The 20,898-nt window shown below is 33.7% G+C and overlaps 2 protein-coding genes across 5 annotated transcripts in view; one reads left to right on the top strand and one right to left on the bottom strand.

Annotated features, from left to right (window-relative positions):
- Positions 1-20,672, top strand: part of LOC145255575 (neuropeptide FF receptor 2-like) — a 30,227-nt gene extending 9,555 nt beyond the window's left edge. The window contains exons 1-2 of one of the 2 annotated variants that reach the window (XM_080114037.1): positions 2,929-3,066; positions 18,821-20,672. In XM_080114037.1, coding sequence (XP_079970163.1) covers positions 19,342-20,367 — 1,026 coding nt within the window. In that variant the 5' untranslated portion in view covers positions 2,929-3,066; positions 18,821-19,341 and the 3' untranslated portion in view covers positions 20,368-20,672. Of the gene's footprint in view, positions 1-2,928; positions 3,067-18,820 lie in introns of those variants that run through there. The other variant, XM_080114039.1, reaches the window with a different exon arrangement.
- The window catches only part of LOC145255574 (retinol dehydrogenase 13-like), a 171,641-nt gene that overhangs the window by 67,278 nt on the left and 83,465 nt on the right, over positions 1-20,898 (bottom strand). The window lies entirely within an intron of this gene.

Here is a 20,898-nt window from a genome sequence, read left to right as displayed (position 1 = left end):
AGTGATTGATGCATCAACCCATATGTGGCAACGTTACTCTATGCATGGGCGAATAGTGGCTTTGTATAGAATACTCTCAGGTGTGAGTAATTTTTCCACATGGTAAATGGAGGCACCTTCTTTACAGCATCCTTGGCAATGTCCTCAATGTATTTATTCCAATTCATATTTCCTGTATCATATTAATAAGGAAATATTGTGCTGATTAAGATGTATATGTATGCGTATATATGAGAGAGTTTATGTGGATATAGATAAATAAAATAATAGAGACAGTAAAATAAATTGAGTGCATATATATGGTAAGTGAATGTATATTTATAAAGTGTGAATTGCTCTTAACAGATGGTTGGAATAATAGATTTCAACAAACTTAAAGCCAGGTTTTGAGTAATAAATTTGTATAAAGATTTTCCTATAGTTAGTTTGATAAAAAGTAATGATGTATAATCATATTTATTAATTACTATGAAAAGTAAATAGATACTTTGCCAAAATAGCATAGGATTTTCTTCTCTTCCCATTTTCTGTCCCTAATTCTCTGAAAGAAAGTTTGAAAAAATAACTCAATGCATCCGCATTTGAAACTAGTTAAGACTAAAGGCCTGGTTATGCCGAAATTCAAAAGAAATCATAGCTGAAACATGCATGCATATATGTAGACAATAATATTTTTTATAAATAAAGAAAACTATACAATACTATATATTTAACTATAATATGTTTTAAATAATATTAACAATTATTTTTATGCATACAGACACTAGTGTTTCAGATTTATGCAATCATGAATGTAGGAAGTGATAATTACTGTTGGTTGGGAGATTCGAACTCAGTCAATAAAGCCACCCTTGACTTTGCAGGCCAGCATTTTTTCCTCCAAAATGCGGGCAATTAATACATGAACAGAAGGAAATTAAATACTTATAAATGCTATGTTGGCAAGTGCCAACATAATCTAATTCCAAATTTTTACTCATATATTAATATATATACTAAATTATATACCTCTCCCCAAAAATATTTTTAGAAAATTATGTGTGATCACCTTGAATAACTTTTACAGGGAACATAAAGTGGAATAGATACATTGAGACCATTGCTAGGGCTGCTGCGAAGAAGATGGGCTCTCTCTACCATGCTAGAAAGCTACTTATGCCTGAAAGTATCCTGTACCTCTATAAGGCCACCATTCGCCCATGTATGGAGTACTGCTGCCACATTTGGGCTAATGCATCTGTTACTTGTCTCTCACTCCTTGACAGGGTTCAAAAGAGAGTCACCAACCTAATAGGTACTGAACTCTCATCTAAGCTTCAGCCTCTGTCCCATCGACAAAATGTTGCATCCCTCTGCCTGTTCTACATGTACTTTATTGGTGAATGCTCTGACGAACTACAAGTACTTGTACCCCCTCGACATGACTACTCCCGAAAAACCTGACAAGCAACTAAATCCCACCCCTAGATCCCTAGGTGTAAGAAAGCATTCTACTTCAATAGTTTCTTCCCCAGAACTATTAAACTTTGGAACTCCCTTCCGGGATTCTGCTTTCCCAACTGTACTGATATGCAAAAGTTCAAGAGTAATGTGAACAGACATCTTGCTACTCATCTCCCCTCATAATACCCCTGCAACTTATGTCTCCGATAGCAGCCCCTACTTCAAAGTGGCACGCTGCCTTGTTTAGGGTGAAAATTGAATTTAAAAAAAAAATAAAAAATAAAAAAAACTTGGTAAAAGGGAAAACAAACAAAAACAAACAAACAAACAAACAAACAGAACAATTATTTAAAAAATTAGAGGGAGGGACCAGTTTCGCTTATAAACTTAATGTAAAATGAATTCCCATTTTCAGTCTTTCAATCCTTTTGGGCAGTTAACCAAAATATATTTTGATATGAAATATTTTATATCAGGTTGTGTGCAGAGTTTGAATTATATAGGACACTAACCACTCCTAAGACAGGAGACAAATGTGCTTATATAAAATTGGGGAAAGCCAACAAATGAATAAATAAAAACGGTAAATGTAACAGGATAAACCACTTGAATATAAAAAGTGTGTAATGTAATCTCACTAAATTCAATGAGTTTAAAGTAATTCATGAATAAACACTTTTAGTTTTGATATCACATGTTTGCTAACAAAATTGACTTTTGTAAATCTCATTGTGTGTTTTGTGGTAGGTTGTTCAAGGGATGGGGGATCAAACTATGATGTGCGACATCTTTCAGCATATATATATATATATATATATATATATATATATATATATATATTTCACTTTGTTTGTCTATCTGTCTGCCTATTCCGTTTTTTTCACGGAAACTACTGGTATGATCTGGTTGAAATTTTGTATGAATCTTTGTAATGATAAGATACAGCGAAATACGAGGAGCATTCCAAAATTCTGCCTGAATAGATCGAAGGAGATTGCAAATTGCATTATGATGACTGAACTCATGCATTATGACCTGACAGTTTCATCTCTCTGCTGCAAATATTGATAGTGTGAGACTCTAAGGAAGCAATTCCCTGTCATAGACGTGCGTCAGAAGCAGAGATACGTCATTGAATTCTTGGCAAAATGCACAGAATTTTGGTGACTATGTGGAAAAATAAATTTTGCAGCACAAAAGATCCCTTGTTTTGTTGATACCATTCCAATCTTCGTAGCTCTTCAATTTTTTGAATTAGAAAAAAATAGGAGGCTTTACTTTTGAAACTATCCTTGAAGTATTATGGTATCTGTTTGTGGGGAATAAAGGATCAATAGAAATTAGTATTTAATGAAAAAAAAAAAAGAAAATGAAAATAAAAAATACTTCCTGCGAGTTAAAGTACACTTATGCAGAATATCCTGTTTCAGTCAATGAAATTAAGTCTATTTAAATCATGATGGCTTTTCCAAGAATTTGAAAAAGAAAAAATTCTTCTCGAGATGAATTTAATACCAGTTGGCCTTTTATTTTGAAAGAATGAACAACTCACAATGTTTTGCACAATGGATAGTCAATTCAACTAGCCTCGACAACTATATCTACTTCAGTCTTTCATCTTAAGTAAGTAAAAATACAAATCCTTTTTTTTTCATTAACAAAGTAAAAAAAAAATTGACTTCATAATCTAGTTAGGGAATGATCTCTTCTCTACTCTTTCCTAGGACTACCTAGCTCTGTAACACAATACCGTGGAGTTGCTTTCCAGTTGACTATAATATGAGCGTTTTTAAGTCTAATGTAAACAAATTCCTCATGAGCCATCCTCTTAAATAATTAAACATAAATTCCACCATCACAGATCACAGTGTTGTCTCGTCAGCCACATGATATTAATCAACTCTTATCCTCGAGTGGCTTTTGGGCTTTGATATGCAGTGATTAACAAAAGTAAAAAATCCCTTTTCTAACAGAAGAAACATTACAATTTTTTTTTACATTATCATTATTGTCATGGTAGGTATTCACCTGAACTCAAATCGTTCATCACCACCCCTGTAAAACATTCATAGCAAGAACACCAAAGCAAAGAAATTTTCTTTCTTTCTCTGCATACCTAAAACCAAGCATAACTTGTTTGGATAGAGTTTCTTTCCAAAACTATCAGCATATAAAACGTAATATCAAGAGACTGCTTTCCTGTTGACTACTGTATGGTCGTCTTTAACTACGATGTCAACAAATAATTGTCAAACCGTTCTTTTTAAACAATCAAATTCTGCCAATTTCAACCATCATCCCAGTCCTCTCATAGTATTGTTCATCACCTAGTTGACAGTCTCATTAACTCTTATTCTCGAGTAGCTTTTGGTCTTGGTAAGTAATGATTGATTCCTATGAAAAAAATACTACGTTTTCCAATATTGAACGTTAATCTACAAACCATTAACATGTATAAATATAACATGATCAGCTGGTCACTGGCATGTGACTGGCTTCACCTGTTACACTACTTGTCTTAGACACGGTTCCATGATGACGTGACGATGGGCCAGTCATTAGGGCCTGAGTATCAATAGGAAAAGCATACCTGAGATGTTGGATGTGGCTGTGTGGCTCCTTCTTCTCCGAGGAAACGTCTTGACCTTTGGTAGCATTCAGGTTGGAATCTTCCTTTTCCTCAAGGCCGCTTCTTCAATGAAGGCATTTATGGCAGACACAAAAAAACGACACGTGACGCAATTGTAATATATATTGTATAATCTTAACTATTTATTTTACAAAAAATATATTACAATACAATATACAAATTATAATTAATTTTTACAATTAAACCTAGGCAATAGGCTCTTCAAAACTAACTAACCTACCCTAACTAGTGTTGAGGGAGGGGGGGTTCACCCCCCCCACACACACACACATATTTATGGAGAGATAGAAATATGCGTGCTCACCTCATTACGGTCCAGACAGAAAAGAGGTCGATCTAGAAAGGGAATTCTGGGAATGGATTTCTTTGTATCTCTATGCTTATGGCCAAAGCACCACTCGTCCATGCTGTAGAGTGTGTTAGCAACCGTAGCACTGAGATATAGTGCCACATAAAGAGTATTATAAATATAACACAGCGCATGGTACAATGGGGGAAGAGGTGGCTGGTCACTTTCAATGCATCCAAAACCAAGTTTCTATCTTTACATCATCAATGCTCTAATCCCCATCTGGCATCAATTGAAATGGATGGCTCTCGTCTTGGGGAGGCTCCATGTTTTGACAAGTTTCTGGGCTTGACCTTTACTCCTGATCTGAAATGGAACACGTACATCAAATCTGTTGCCAGGGACGCTGGGAAAATGGTGGGATCCTTCTACCGCTCCAGAAGATATCTCACTACTGATGCAATTCTCTATCTGTATAAAAGCCAAGTATGTCCAAGGATGGAGTACTGCTGCCACATCTGGGCAGGAGCTGCTAAAAACAGCCTATCCTGCCTTGACAGAGTACTAAATAGACTTTGTGGTTTAGTGGGGGATGCCCTTTTCTCTTCCTTGCAACCTCTCTCCCACAGAAGAGACGTTGTGAGCCTGTCTTTGTTTTATCGTTTTTTCATGGCAGGTGCTCGTCTGAGCTCCAATCCCTCGTCCCCCCTCGTCAATCTTTCACGAGAAACACCCGTCTGGCTTAAACTACTGTCAATAATTTTCCCCACTCTTTATCTGTGCCTAAATCCAAACGTAGATTCCATGAGCAAAGCTTCTTTCTTAGAACTGCACGCCAGTGGAACTCTCTGCCGCTTGCCTGTTTCTCACCTGACTACAACTTGGACGTCTTCAAGTCCAACATAAACAAACTCCTGACAAACCGCCCCTCTAAGTAAGACACTCTATCAAAACCTCCAATACTAATGATTACTACAATACTATCTCACTGATTACTGTGCACGCAATAACCCTTATCCCTGAGTGGCCATTGGGCCTTGATAAGTGGTGACCCCCATGTAAAAAAAAAATAAATAGTAAATAAATATAAATAGTGTTTTAAAGAGTATTATAATTATCATTATCCTACCTATATGCCCAAATTGTACCTTCCTGGAAAATGAAAAAGAAATTGGTTAAATCTATTATTTATGACCAGCAGGATCCATGCAAATTCATTGTATTTTAACTGACCCAAATGAGATAAATTAATAAATACTAATAAATACTCAGAAAATAATATTGTTCTACATAGTTCGATACAGATAACAAAAACATATTGTACCTATTTACTATGCCTCCCCACAATCTTTAATTTATTCCTTCAGTTCAGCACGTCTTGGCAGATAATGTTCTGTTTTTGCTCTGTTTCTTTCAAATATTCCCTTTTTTACATAACATTTCACTTACTTCTTTCTTCGGTGAAAAAACAAGTTCCTTTCTCACGCCATTAAAACAATTATCATAAATTATTATAATGATATTCGAAAACGAGGTTACATGAAAGAAAGGTCACTTTCTTTCATGGGTTGCCAGATTGGCCTTTTCTTAATTTGGCCTGTTTTTTAAAGTGGTTTGGCCTTCAAAAATTGCCTTTGGCTTTTTTCAAAGCATAACGTACGGATTAACTAAGGAAGGAATAAGCAGAATATTATATGGATTAAGTATTTAGTTTATTCGAAGAAAAGTCTATATTATAGTAAGGGATTAATAGGGATTAGTATTTAAGTTCCACTTTTTCTCAGAAACTACTTGGCGATCTGGCTGAAATTTTGTATGGACTTTTGTTATCATAAGATGTTGTAAACTAAGTATTATTGTATTAGGTAAATGCACAGTTAGGGATTCATAGTGATTATAAGAGATTAGTCACAACAATACCACATTTACTCAAGAAAGTTTTTTGGGAAATATTAATTAATAGGGATTAATAGGAATTAGTATTTAAGCTCCACTTTTTGGCAAAAACTACCGTGTTGGTCTGGCTAAAATTTTGTATGATTTTTGCTATAATAAGGTGCAACGAACTAAGTATTATGTTATATGTTCTATACATAGTAAGAGATTAATAAGGGTTAATTAAAAAATGAGCACAAATTTGACCATATTCAATCATTAAATCGAAATAAAGTACTCCTTCTAAGTCAATGGGTTATAACTTTTGTGCGTTTTTAATGGGTTAGAAAGTCTGGTAATGTAAATATTAGCAGCAAAACGTATTACTTACCTATTACTTAAAAGTATTAATTTTGCTTAAAATGTTTTTGACATTGCAGCAACCTCGCGCTAACTAACGATTATGTGAATAGGAAATTTTTTAATTTCTTTTAAACTTAATTTAATTATTAATTAAACACACGAATAAATTCTTAGTAAAAATGTTATTCACCAAATGTCAAATAGGTTCTGTGATTCAAAACAATAGGCCACGTTACGAACATAAAAAGGCTACTAGGTACTCTCTTTCTTTCTTCATTCTTTTAGCTTACTCTTTCTTTTTCATTTATTCTTTGCTATATTGAATAGAAATGGTAAACAATCAAATTAATAGCATCATGCTACGTCTGCTCTTGAAATAAATTTAAAAAAAGCATCATTGGAAAAGAGCCAGAAACGAGACAGAAGGTAATACATTTAGTTCAAGCTCATTCTATATACTTCAATGCCAGAGGAGGCAAATGAATTCTTAATTCACACGAATATAATCACAAACTGAGAAAGTCAATGCACAATGTCACTTGAACTCACACACATATTCACGCTGTGCAAATAGTCCTAAAGGGTCAGCAAAAATACACTAAGAACTTCCATTGCAAAAACATGGAATAATGGCCCAACTAACAGCATGCCAAGTATTTTCTAAATTAATTCACTCAGGAGTATATAGGTAAAGAAAGCTCTACAGATAGGCTAAAAAGAGGATCGCTCCACTATGATCACGAAAGGATCATAATGGCTGCCCAAGATCAACAATTGATGACAAATGCTTTTAAAAAGATAAGTTGTCTCAGCAATGATAACAAGTGCAAGTTCTGCCACACACCAGTAGAGAGCATGAACCACCTGACGTCGAACTGTAAGTTTCTGCTGGGAGACGGCTATTATACAATGTGACACAATGGAGTGTGTAAATACCTCCACTGGATGAGCTGTAAAAAGTTGAATCTCGAATGCAGCAGCAAGTTCTGGGAACATATACTAGAAAAACAGTTGGAAATAAGCCATACACCATCCACTATGACTATGCAATTCCTGCAGCTACCTACTTTGAAAATGGAGTTATTAAACCTTATATAATGATATGAGATAAGAAGGAGAAAGAAGCAACCTTAGTAGAAGTTAGTGTCCTCAATGATGCTGGGTTAAACAGAGCTGAGAAGCAAAAGATAATGAAATACCAAGGTCTTATATACAATATGAAAAGAAACGGAAATCTTAGAAAGATCTTCATCATTCCAGTAATTATAGAAGCTACTGGACTCATGAAAAAGAATTTCAAAAACTACCTGGCAAAGATACCCGGTGAACCAAGTGCAAGAGAGGTTCAAGCAATTGCACTTAAAGGGACGGTCAGAATCTTTTAAAAAATCTCTCAATTGGAATATATAGGATAATGGGTGGATATTTGGCATCCAATAGAATGTCTTATCCACAGCTTGAACAAATTGATAAGAAAATTGAAAAAAAAATCTACGATCTGAAGAGAATAATAATGGCTGCCCAAGATCAAGGCTTGTGGACTAATGCTTTTAAAAAGATGAGTGGTCTCAGTAATAACAACAAGTGCAGGTTCTACCACACAGAAGTAGAGAATGAGAGTCACCTCAGTTATAATGTTCTGCTGGGGAATGACTATTATACAATGTGATACAATGGAGTGTGTAAATACCTCCACTGGAAAATCTGTAAAAAACTGAATATTCAGTGTAGCAGCAAGTCTTGGGAACATATATCAGAAAAAACAGTTGGAAATAAGTCGTATACCACCCATTATGATTATGAAATTCCTACAGTTACGTACATAAAAAATGGAGTTATTAAGCCTGAGATAGTGATATGGGACAAGGGGAAAAAGTAACAACCCTAGTTGAAGTAAATGTCCCTGATGATGCTAATCATAACAGAGCTGAGAGAGAGAGAAGATAATGAAATACCAAGGTCTTATGTATGACATGAAAAGAAATTGGAATCTTAAGAAGATCTTCATAATTCCAGTAATTATAAGAGCAACTAGACTCATGAAAAAGGATTTCAAAAACCTCCTGGTGAATATACTCGGTGAATCAAGTGCAAGAGAAATACAAACAATTGCACTCAAAGGAACAGTTAGAATATTTAAAAGATCTCTCGATGGGAATGACTAAAATAGTGGGTGGATGTCTGGCATCTGGTAGAATGCCTCATCCCCAGCAAAAAAAAAAGAAAAAAAAGAAAAAGAAAATTAAGAGAAAAAAGTGAGAAAAAAAAACACAGAAAACAAACATATTATAGATATTCTTGTTGATTATTCAGACATGCTATCTTAAAATAAAACACTTATTCTTTAATAAACGAAAATGGAAACTATAGAAGAAAATAAAAAGGCTGACAAAGCAGACAAGTTTTGACATGAAGTAGGAAATTAAAAAATAATTATTCATATCGTGTTATTTTACAAAAGAACTTTTAAATAGAATTATTTTGATCATTTTTTTTTTAATCTGTCTTCATATTGCAGGATATTTTTATTTTCAAAAATCTTGTTTGGGGGTCCAGATGAGATGTGAACAAAAATAAAAAGTTACTAGTTTGTCTTTGCTACTCTTTTTTTTCTTTGTTCGTTTCTTTTTTTATTTCATTTTTTCCCCTTCTGTATTGTGGAAATGGGACGCAGTTTAATCAATAACTTCGTCCTAAGTTCATCGTCTCCTCAAATAAAGGAAAAGATTATTTCACGTAAATGTGTAAATCTCCACACCTCTTAATGAAAATGATTTGTGCCCTTTTCAAACGATTCTTTTTTGCGAATCATTGTGAAATGCCAATTCCTAATAAAATTAGCAACTCACCAACAATCTCTGAGAGATAATTAAGCCTAGGCACCGCCAAAACTGGGGGGGGGGGGGAAGTAAGTACTTTTTGACGGACCGTCTTTTTAAAATCTACCAAAAATCAGGTAATTATCCGATCAATACGAAATTTTCAGCGATTATTAAGAGAAGAATGAACTTTATAACAGTGTACTTATTTTTCATAAACGATATTTATATATATATTTTTTTACTTACAACCCCCCCCCTTGTTTTGAGGTGGTACAAATATGCTTAAAATAATCATCTGAAACTGAACACAACATATTGTGTTGTTGTAAGGGACAGAAATATAGATTTAAAAAAAAAAAAAATTGTATGCATACCTTATTTTGACGTCTGAATATCAGAACTTCGATTGTGTTTAATTATCCCGCTTTTGAGTTTTGAAGTGTGAAATTCGGTGAATATGTTAAGTAAAATAATTAATTTAAGTTAAGCAAAACAAAAAAAACTTTTTTTTTAATATTTATACGAAAAAAGCCATTTTAAAATCTTTGATAAATAAATTAACAATTTTTTTTTAGCGAGCCGAATAATGCATGACCATTATTAAACAGGGCATGCTTTGAAGAATCGATACAAAAAAAAAATTCGATAAATATTGTGCCCTTTGTGTTAAAAATAGCATCATTTTTTGGATCCCGTTTGAAAACGTTTGCCGCCTTTCGACTATGGTGGACCAAACGCGCTGAAATAATTTTTTTTTATTCTGCTTTAAATTGCCCCTCCCCCATTTTGGGGAGCCTGGCCCCCACACACATACACATTAAAAACCAAACTCATACAAATGGTCACCCATCTGGTACTGGTCAGCCTCAGCGTTAATAATACATTGAAATTTTCGTTACTGAAAAATAAGTTTTTTTGGCCTGTTTGGTCTCCCATAGTTTGCTTTTTATCGAATACAAACGTAAACAGTGTCGATCTAGACTCTAGATCGACGCGAAGTAACTGGTTGCCTATATGAATAAGTGGAATTATTTGAAATCCAGGTACTTATATTATAATATTTTTGCATAATCTCATAGAAAATCATCCTAAATCTTAGTTAGACAACAAATAAATAAATTAATTATTTCAAAAACCTTTTTTAAAAAATATTTATGTACGTTTTTTGTGCAAGACAAAAAATGTCAATTGTTAACCTTTTGGGAAATTTTAACATTTAAAATTTAATTAAAAATAGTAGAAAAAGTTTTACATTATTCTGTTTTCTATATGATAAAATTCAGGGTTTTATCTTTCTGGAAAAAAAAAAGTTACTCAGAAATAATGGATTTTAATAAATGTAATTTCGTTTTAAAAAAAAAAACAACTTGATTTTTCGGCCATTTTTGGCGGTGCCTAAGCCGAAAGTAAAACATTTTGCTAAGACGGCATTAGGCTCAAAGGATTTTTCCCTTGGTCTAAAATCATCAGAGTCTATGCTATTCCTGAAATGGCCTTTTCTCTGTTGATTATGGTAGGTTGCTGATCCTCTGCAGTTCTAGGAGATCCATCCTTTCAGGCTTTGCTTTCGCTCTTTGTGAAGTGGTTAGTTTATTGTTAATAATTTGAGATGCCACCATTGGCGTATGCCTAGACATTTTTGCAGGACTGTGTTCTTCCTCATGTGTGCTGCTCTTCAATTCCACTTTCCACTCTTGTGTCACATCTTTCCACAGTGGGAGATAAATAACATGGCATTATGCTCAGCACCCCTCTCCTTCTTCAGAAAAACGAAGGATTATTCAACTCATGCACATAGAAATTCATTCATATTGACACACTGAAAAGGGACACATTTACATAATAAGTGGCATCTTCTTCCACCTGTATGGAAAGAAATTTAAAATGTAAGGATCTGTGACGTAATGGTTAAAGTACTTGGTAAAATTCTGTTATAAGTTACACTCTTCTGGAGGTTGAAGGTTCAATCCTCAGTGTGAAGACATTCAAAACAACTGCAAATTATTTAGGACTTCTACCCAATCCTATCTGATGGAACGAGAGCATGGTATGCTTTGAGCATTAAATAAAGGGTCCTATTCGGAATTCCGTGCAGATTCCCAAGTTTGACAGAAAGATTCCCGAGTTCGACAAGATACACCTGAAGAAGTTCAGAGATTACATTAACTCAGGATTGCCCACATAATAAAAGCTCTAACTCAGCTCTATTTTAATCATTATTGATGTAAATTTTGACCATCACAGTTGGTTGGGTTACACAGTATTGCTGAGATAAAAGGTATTTTCGGTTAAATCATAATATCACTGTCTATTCTTTCTTCTTTAAATCAGAAGGTTTTTTAATTTAATTGTTTCAAACATAGAAAGATTGTCGACCTAAACTAAAACTATTCCTTGGATTTCTGCTTTCATAACTCTTTCTGGGCCATGTTTTGTGGCCCATTTCTTCACATAAAACAATGCCAGTAGGAGAGGTACCGATGCAGCAACCCTATAATCCTTAACCCTAATTCTATTATACAAATGGTCATCCGACATCTTCCCCAACTATACAAATTAAACAAACTCCATCGTTTGCAGACTAGAAGCTGTACCTAAGACGATTCTTTTTTTTTTTTTTTACATGGGGATCACCACTTATCAAGGCTCAGAGGTCACTCAGGGATAAGGGTTATTGCGTGTACAGTAATCAATGAGATAGTATTGTAGTAATCATTAGTATTGGAGATTTGATAGAGTGTCTTACTTAAGGGGGCGGTTTGTCAGGAATTTGTTTATGTTGGATTTGAAGACATCCAAGTTGTAGTCAGGTGGGAAACAGGCGAACGGAAGAGAGTTCCACAATCGTGCACTTCTAAGAAAGAAGCTCTGCTCATGGAATCTACGTTTAGATTTAGGCACAGATAAAGAATGGGAAAAATTATTGACAGTAGTTTCAGCCAGATGGGTGTTTCTCGTGAAAGATTGACGAGGGGGGATGAGAGATTGGAGCTCAGACGAGCACTTGCCATGAAAATAACGATAAAACAAAGACAGGCTCCAGGCTCGCAACGTCTCTTCTGTGGGAGAAAGGCTGCAGGGAAGAGAAAAGGGCATCCCCCACTAAACCTCAAAGTCTATTTAGTACTCTGTCAAGGCAGGATAGGCTGTTTTTAGCAGCTCCTGCCCAGATGTGGCAGCAGTACTCCATCCTTGGATGTACTTGGCTTTTATACAGATAGAGAATTGCATCAGTAGTGTGATATCTTCTTGAGCGGTAGAAGGATCCCACCATTTTCCCAGCATCCCTGGCAACAGATTTGATGTACATGTTCCATTTCAGATCAGGAGTAAAGGTCAAACCCAGAAGCTTGTCAAAACATGGAGCCTCCCCAAGACGAGAGCCATCCATTTCAATTGATGCCAGATGGGGATTAGAGCGTTGATGGTGTAAAGATAGAAGCTTGGTTTTGGATGCATTAAAAGTGACCAGCCACCTCTTCCCCCATTGTACCATGCGCTCAAGATCAGAGGAGAGAGAATTAGAGAGAACTTTGTCATTTACGGCCTTTGATGTGTTTCCATAGATGGTCGTGTCATCAGCATAGATGTCAACGAATGATTTAAGTATGTGTTTTGGGAGATCATTGATGTAGATCAGGAAGAGAGTTGGGCTCAGGATGGACCCCTGGGGGACTCCAGCATTAATACTGTGGGCCTCCGATTTCTGCCCATCAACCACTACTCTTATGAACCTATCAGAGAGAAATGATTTAATTATTGAGAAAACATTTCCAGTAATACCGTAGCTGGAAATCTTGTGAAGTAGTGTCATGTTATAACCCTTTAGGCTGTGATCATAGCGTAGTATCTGTTAACTGTGGCAAGCGGGAGCAATGGTTAAAACATTATTAATATTGTTATTGTATTCTTGTTAATTGATTTGAGCGATGGATGGTCGCTGGATCAGTTATTATGATTAGAAGAATAAACAATTAAATTGCGAAAGAAATGATTGATGTGTGAATCGCAAAAAGAATGTGAAAATAGAAAATATATGTAAACATTATTTTGGGGTTTTGAATAAACAAATAATTAGGTGGGTTAGATTGGTATAAGACACATAATTAGGTGACGTAAGAGAACACGTGATGTAGTTAATTTTGGAGAGATTAAGAGAGTTGAGAATTGACCCCAGAGCACAGAGACGTCTAGACAAGGGTGGACAGACAGCTAGTAGCGGGCTGTATGAACAGAAAATGTAGACTAACTGCAGATCCTGTGAAAACCAATTGAGACAACTGTAATAAATTTATATTACAAAAATATAAAGAGTTGTTTTAATGGTTTCACAAATAAGAACAGTTGTCTCAATTATATGGTGCTGATCGCTTCATGGTTCGTCACGGAGCAGCAGGAAGTTAAAAGAACTCTTCAAGAAAAAGGTATGAAGCATATATTATTCTTCTTATACATGAACTGTAAAAATATCCCGTGTGATAAGTCTGATACAACATGACTCGGTCTATGCGTCAATATCATGCCCCCTGGCTAAACAACATACATACGATTTATACGTTTATTATCTGTCTGTTAAAAGAACAATATCTTACATCCACTAGATAACACATGACACGTTTTAATATATCATCTCCTCCAATATAAACCAATATACAACAGTAGGCCCTTATGCCATACCTTATCGAAGGCCTTCGATATGTCAAGAGCAATTGCCCTGGAAAGGAAACCTTTGTCAAGAGATTCACTAATCCTATGTGATTCTAACTAAATCGTCAGAAGAGGTATTTTTCAATTCAAGTCGCTGCATCATGAATGAGGCTGCCAGAATCCATGGTTAGCCTACAGACGATTAAACAGTTCAAGGCAGTGCTGGGTACATCGTGATCATTGAAGCTTGTCATTTTATCCTAAACTTGGTGATGGTTTGCTTTTGTTTACAATTACAAAATGTCAATCCAACTTTTTCTTTAACGGTCACAGAGCCATGGTAAAGGTTTTTGTTATTGCTACATTATCTTATATCGCCAATTAAATAGTCACCAAAAATATAGGAAACAGCGTTTTATAAGGTCATATGATGGGGCATCATTACCATTCGTTTCTTTCATTCCATCAAAAATCTCCTATGGTGTACATCCTTTCAAATACAACAATTGTATGACTGTGTGAGGCTCAACAGGCTCCATTTCACACTAACTCAGTTCAAACATCATCAGAAACCACAATTAGTTCAGGGTTGTAATCTGCCACATAACCGATAAGTCATTACACATACAAAATTCCAGCTAGATTAGGCGAATTGTATGAAGTTTTAAAACTTTGGATGATTTAAATTTCTTTTAAATAAAAATGGTGTGTTTTCTTTAATGATCACAAAGCCATGGTAAAGGCTTTTGTTATCGCTATTGTATCCTCTATTGTCAATGAAAAAGTCACTAAAACAAGCTATGAATCAGACATTATTAAAATTAATATTATATTCTCTTATAGCAATTTATCATGAGCTTAGTCTATTTCTTCGTTATTGAATACTAACAGGATTTGTGTACCAGTGTTGGATGGTGAAAGTATGCCCCTACTCCGACTGTAAAAAAAAACAATTAAACTGTGATTCTTAGTGGGAGCCACTGCCAGCTCAATATGATAGTAGGCACTGGCACTGGCACTTATGGCCAAAATGAATGTACCATGGCGAAGTACTGACGCATTTCATATATATATATTTATATATTGCAGCGTTTAGCATCCAAATAATCAATTTTGAGAGCTAACCTCTCAATTTAGTTATAATGAATATGTCGTTGTGTATTTTTTAATGCTTTTAGGGAAAATCTTAATATAAAAGTCGCAAATATTTTGGAGCTAAACTCTTCAATATATAAATACATATGAAATGAATCGTTTTGAAACATTACCAATGTACATGCAGTATGTTTGATGGTAAAAGAACTCAGTTTTGTGGATGTTTTGATGAAGATGTTGTCATCGTTTTTTTTATGTTTTTAGGAAAAATCTTAAGATAAAAGTCTAAAATATTTGGAAACCAAAATCTTCAATATATAAATACATATGAAATGCATCATATTGAAACATCACCAATGTACACACAGCGTGTTTAATGGTAAAAGAACTCAGTTTTAATAATGTGCTGATGAAGACGTTTTCATTGCCATTATCGCCGATAACAAAGACGTTGACTTTTTTCTTATGTTTGTAGGAAAAATCTTAATATAAAAGTCGCAAATATTTATGGAGCTAAACCCTTCAATATATAATATATTATTATTTAATCGGGTGGTTGAGTTATGGTTGCTATTAAATTCATTTAGATTTGGGGTTTTTGATACTGTTCAGCTATAGACTACATTTTTTATTTTACATGAGCGTTGTAGGGGACATTTATTTTTTCTTCTACAGTTACAGCCTGAATTTAATTGACATACTTATTAATAAAAATTTTTGATCATCAATATTATTGTTATTATTAATTGATCTGGTATATCGACCATTATTATATATTATTAAAATATATTCTTAACCTTAACCTATGATATATTTTTAATTTCAATAAATAAATAAATTATCAAATATTAAATTCAATTAATTTCAAAATGGATTATAATATATTATTTGCCTGATTTATTAGTCCTTAATAGATTAAGTTAAACACTAATTATCTACCTTGCATTGTTTAATTAAAGAAATAAGATTATCTTCCCTTTTCTTTCTTCAGTTTTAAATTTAGCGTTTTAATCAAACGTATGCTAACCGATATAAAATATTCCATTAGCGTTCTTTTTGAAAATTTATCATTTCATAAGTTGGAAAGCTACAATAAACACCCATATGAATACTTTGACCTTAGTTGCTGATTTGAAAAGGCGAAGAATTAAAAGGTAAATAATTATATATATTTTTATATATATATATATCTGTGTATGTATATATATATGTATATATATATATGTATATATATATGTGTATGTATATATATATGTGTGTGTGTGTGTGTGTGTGTGTGTGTGTGTGTGTGTGTGTGTGTGTGTGTGTGTGTGTGTGTGTGTCTATGAACTTTATTAGAAATATTATAATATTATATTTAAACCAAATTCAGATTTATAATTTTATTATATTTTATTTCTATCTTTAACCCATATTAATTTTCTTATCAAGTAAATGCATACCTTTATTTTAATTTTTTCCAGATACATCTGCCTATACTTTTAATGCTAGCTTTATTTATGGTGTCTTTTACATATATTAAAAACCCTTCCCAATACTTTGCTGATGAGGAAACTTTGTTTGTTAAAAATACCATATGTAAAAACTATTGTCCGTGGCTTAATGTCTACCACAATAAAAACATTGTTTTCCGAAACGATCGTACAAATTATTGATTTTGTTGTTGTTCCTTCTGCTGAAACGGATTTTTAATATAATTCTAATTTGAATTTTAAATTATCAATAACATTACTGAATATTAAATTAGCTCTAGGATATTTACCTCTCGAGCTTATTATATATCTAAATTACAACGAGCACTTTTTCTTTCCCTCTATTTTAATTAAATTAGTAATTTTACTATTACATTAAAATACACTCTGCTCTTTAGACTATTGTTCTAATCTCCTTTAAATTTATATATATATATATATATATATATATATATATATATATATATATATATAATAGTAATTATAGACAGGACAAAGCCAAATATTGGTATACATAAATTTATTTGTTGGTGTAATAAGTGAAAGCAATAATTGAAGGAAGTATTATATGCTGTTTATACCTACATATTTTGAAGCCTAATGCTTCTCATCAGAAGAGGGCTAGGAGGCTAAGTTGCAAACATTTCAATGCGACATTTAGCTAGAGGGATAATTGGAGGCATATTAATGTATCTTGTATATAGGGGAGTGATGGACGAGAGGTGAAGCATTAGGCTTCGAAATACCTAGATTAAAGAGCCTATAACACTTCCCCTAATTATTTTTTCCTTATTACATCGACAAATAAATATATGTATACCAATATATAGCTTTGTATTGTCTATAATTGTTATTATTATATTTAAGCTCTGCCATATCTGTTAAGCTTTACATATCTTCATAGGTTCACTTTTAATGAAGCTTTCACTACTTCTTCAACCTTCTGATATATATATATATATATATATATATATATATATATATATATATATATATATGCAAATGGAAATTCTTTTAACTTTCTTGAAGTTATATATTTGGATTTTACCGTCACTGGATTATTTATCTTCCACCAGACTATCCATTCATGTGTAATGACCTTTTTCTTCCCCATATTCCCTTTGCTTCACTTTTTTTGTTTTCAAGTAAGATCTTTGACTTACTTGTTGTTTCATCAAATACATCTGCATGCAAAATCTGATCCCGCATTTTGCTAATTCCTACTCTCTGATGAGAAGGAAAGTATTTCTTCGAAACTCCGCAGATTAAGGACTATCCACTTATCTAGTGTTTCCTTTTCAGATTAAATATGTTTTTAACTCATTTCAAAGTGTTTTTTAACATGTTTTTTTAACTATTTGCTCGTATATATATATATATATATATATATATATATATATATATATATATATATATATATATATATGTATATATATATATATATATATATATATATATGAGGCATTCCAAAAGTAATGCCTCCTATTTTCTTCCGCCGGAATGGATCAGACGGGGATTGCAAATTACATTGTTATGATTACTGAACATTAATTTATTCTAGATGCATTCATGACTTGAAAGTTCAACGGTTTGAGACTCTAAGGATCTAACCTCTGTCATGGACGTGGATCAAAAAACAAAGATGCGTCATTGACTTCTTCCATGCAGAAAAGAATTGAATGATCAACATTCACCAGCGCCTGCTGAATGCTTATGATGCAGTTCATGTCAGCACAGTGAAGAGATAAGTTCATCGATTTCAGAGTGACAACAGAGATGTAGCGAGTGACAAAGTTCACTATGGACACTAATGCACAGCCATCACCCTATCACAAAAGTGCATTAAGAATGGTGGCGACTAAGTAGAAAAATTAATTCTGGAGCACAAAAGGTCGCTTGTTTTAATCATACCACTCCCACATTTGTAGTTCTTCAAATTTTTATTTAAAAAAAAAATAGGATGCATTACTTTTGGAACGACCCTCGTACTTCTTGCAAATATATAAAATATACATTTTTGAAGTATATATTTTTTTATAATATCATCCAAATTGTTACAAATAATAAGTTCAGTGAAGATGTATTTTCACCTTTAGTGAATATATACATACGTTTTATTTATATATTCATACTAACAAGAATTTCCTTTTCTATTTATTCACAGTACCAGGATTCCATCGATGCTGGTCCTCGATTAATGGAAAAACTCTACAAAAAGACTTTTCTATTTAAAAGAAATACAAATTCTGACTAACTGGAATAAAACAAAAAAAAACAAAAAACAAAAAAAACATGAGAAGTTATGGAATCTTTCAGAAATAATACAACTTTGGTAGACGTGAACGCTTACCAACTCACAGAACTACTTTTCACTTAAACTGCAATTCACAACAAATCTCTGCTTCAATGTTTTCTTTCAGCTGTCAGACACTCAACTACTTGTCATCTGCAATTCGTTCTTAAAGCAACAATTTTCCTCATATGCAAATTCATGCCACATATAAAAAGAGCCTATCTACAAACCCAAGTTCTTTACTTCTTTTTCTTTACCCGATTCCAGCATCTGACAGGTTAAACAGATGTGCTGCCGCTTGTGTGAGTAGTTTCTTATACTACAAAAAGGACTTCAAATGTTGACTAATTGAAATAATACAACAAAATAAGAAACACAAAAAATCAGAAGTTATGGAAACTTTTGGAAATAATACAACTTTGGCAGAAGTAAATGCTTACCAACGGATGTACAAGAAACCATCATTCTTCTTTCTGGGATTTCTTAGTGTCATCGGATTGGTTGGAAACATGTTTGTACTTTATATTTATGGCCACCGAATGAAGAAGAAGAAAGTGCAGCACTTCATCACTTTGTTAGCCGTCTACGATGTGCTCTGTTGCCTGTTCGGACTACCTCTAAAGATGCTAGAACTTTGGATGCCCGTCATGTACCCGTCCAGTGCCCTTTGCAAGATGCAAAATGCTGTCATCTGTTTTGTGTGTGTAGCATCTGGCCTTACTCTAATGGTTATTTCCCTTGATCGTTACAAAAAGGTGTGTCGTTCTACAAAACCTCAGCTGAGTTTATTTCATGTAAAGATTTCATTTGTGTTAATAACTTTGGTTTCGTTCATATTTGCCATAACATCAGTATTCGTCTACGATCGTATAAGCAAGCCAATGGCGCCGGATATTGACTTGGTTGTACACATCTGCTCTTTAGATTTTAGTTCGTTGGTTACCCAGGTGTACTTCCTGGCTCTCATTGGAAAATTGATAACGATAATAGTTATCCTGTTAGTGTTATACTGTCTTGTTTGGAGAACTGCCAAAAAGCATGTGGCCAGCATACCTGTGAGTTATCAGGTGACTTTGTATAGGTGTACCAGCCAGATAGGTCAGTCCAAAAGACAGCCGAAAACAAACACAACTCGGATACTCGTTTTAATTACACTTCTCTTTGTTGTGAGTTTTGTGCCATCTCTCTGCTTCTCGGTGATATTCACGGACCTCTTTCGTGCAAACTATTCCACTCCAGTAAAAGCATTCATTGAATTTATGTACAACATGTGGGGACTGAACAGTAGTATGAACCCAATCATATATGGCTTTTACAACCGGAATTTTCTTATACAAGCACGGAATATTTTTACTCGTCTTGGAGGCATGAAACCACAAAAAAGCGTTACATCTGGCGATACATCTGGTACATTGTAAATATTGTGCACATAGTTCTAGGATAAATACTTATACAGAGACTCGAGGTATATTAGAAGTTTTAGTCCATTAAAAAGAGGTAAAAGTTATAGCCCATATTCTTAGAATGAGTATTTTATGCCAAATTGATGGTTGAATGTGGTTAAATCTGTGCTCAGTGTTGCATTAAATACTTTTTATAACAAAGGTCCCTGCAAAATTTCATCCAGATCATCCCAGTATTTTCCGAGAAAACTCTGAGAGTAAACGTTGTATTGTAGCAGTTTATACCTATTTATCCCTAACTATTCATTAAAAGGCTCCCATAATACTTCATCTTATTATAACAAATGTTCATACAAAATTTTAGCCTGATCAGCCAAAAGTTTTGTAGAAAAAATAGAATGGACAGATAAACTAAGCAGAATATAGTATAGATTGCATGGTGTTTTGTAGACCTGCTATGATAATGTTGACACGCTGGATATTATGCTAATCGGCAAGGTCAGAAAATATTAAAAGTGCAGTCTTTGTTTAATTAAAGTGGCAATG

The sequence above is a fragment of the Euprymna scolopes genome, chromosome 31 (genome assembly GCF_053919585.1).
Source record: "Euprymna scolopes isolate OS-2025 chromosome 31, ASM5391958v1, whole genome shotgun sequence".
In the NCBI taxonomy this organism is placed as follows: Eukaryota; Metazoa; Mollusca; class Cephalopoda; order Sepiida; family Sepiolidae; genus Euprymna; species Euprymna scolopes.
Note: the sequence above shows the minus strand (reverse complement) of the source record. Positions and strands in the feature narration are given on the sequence as shown.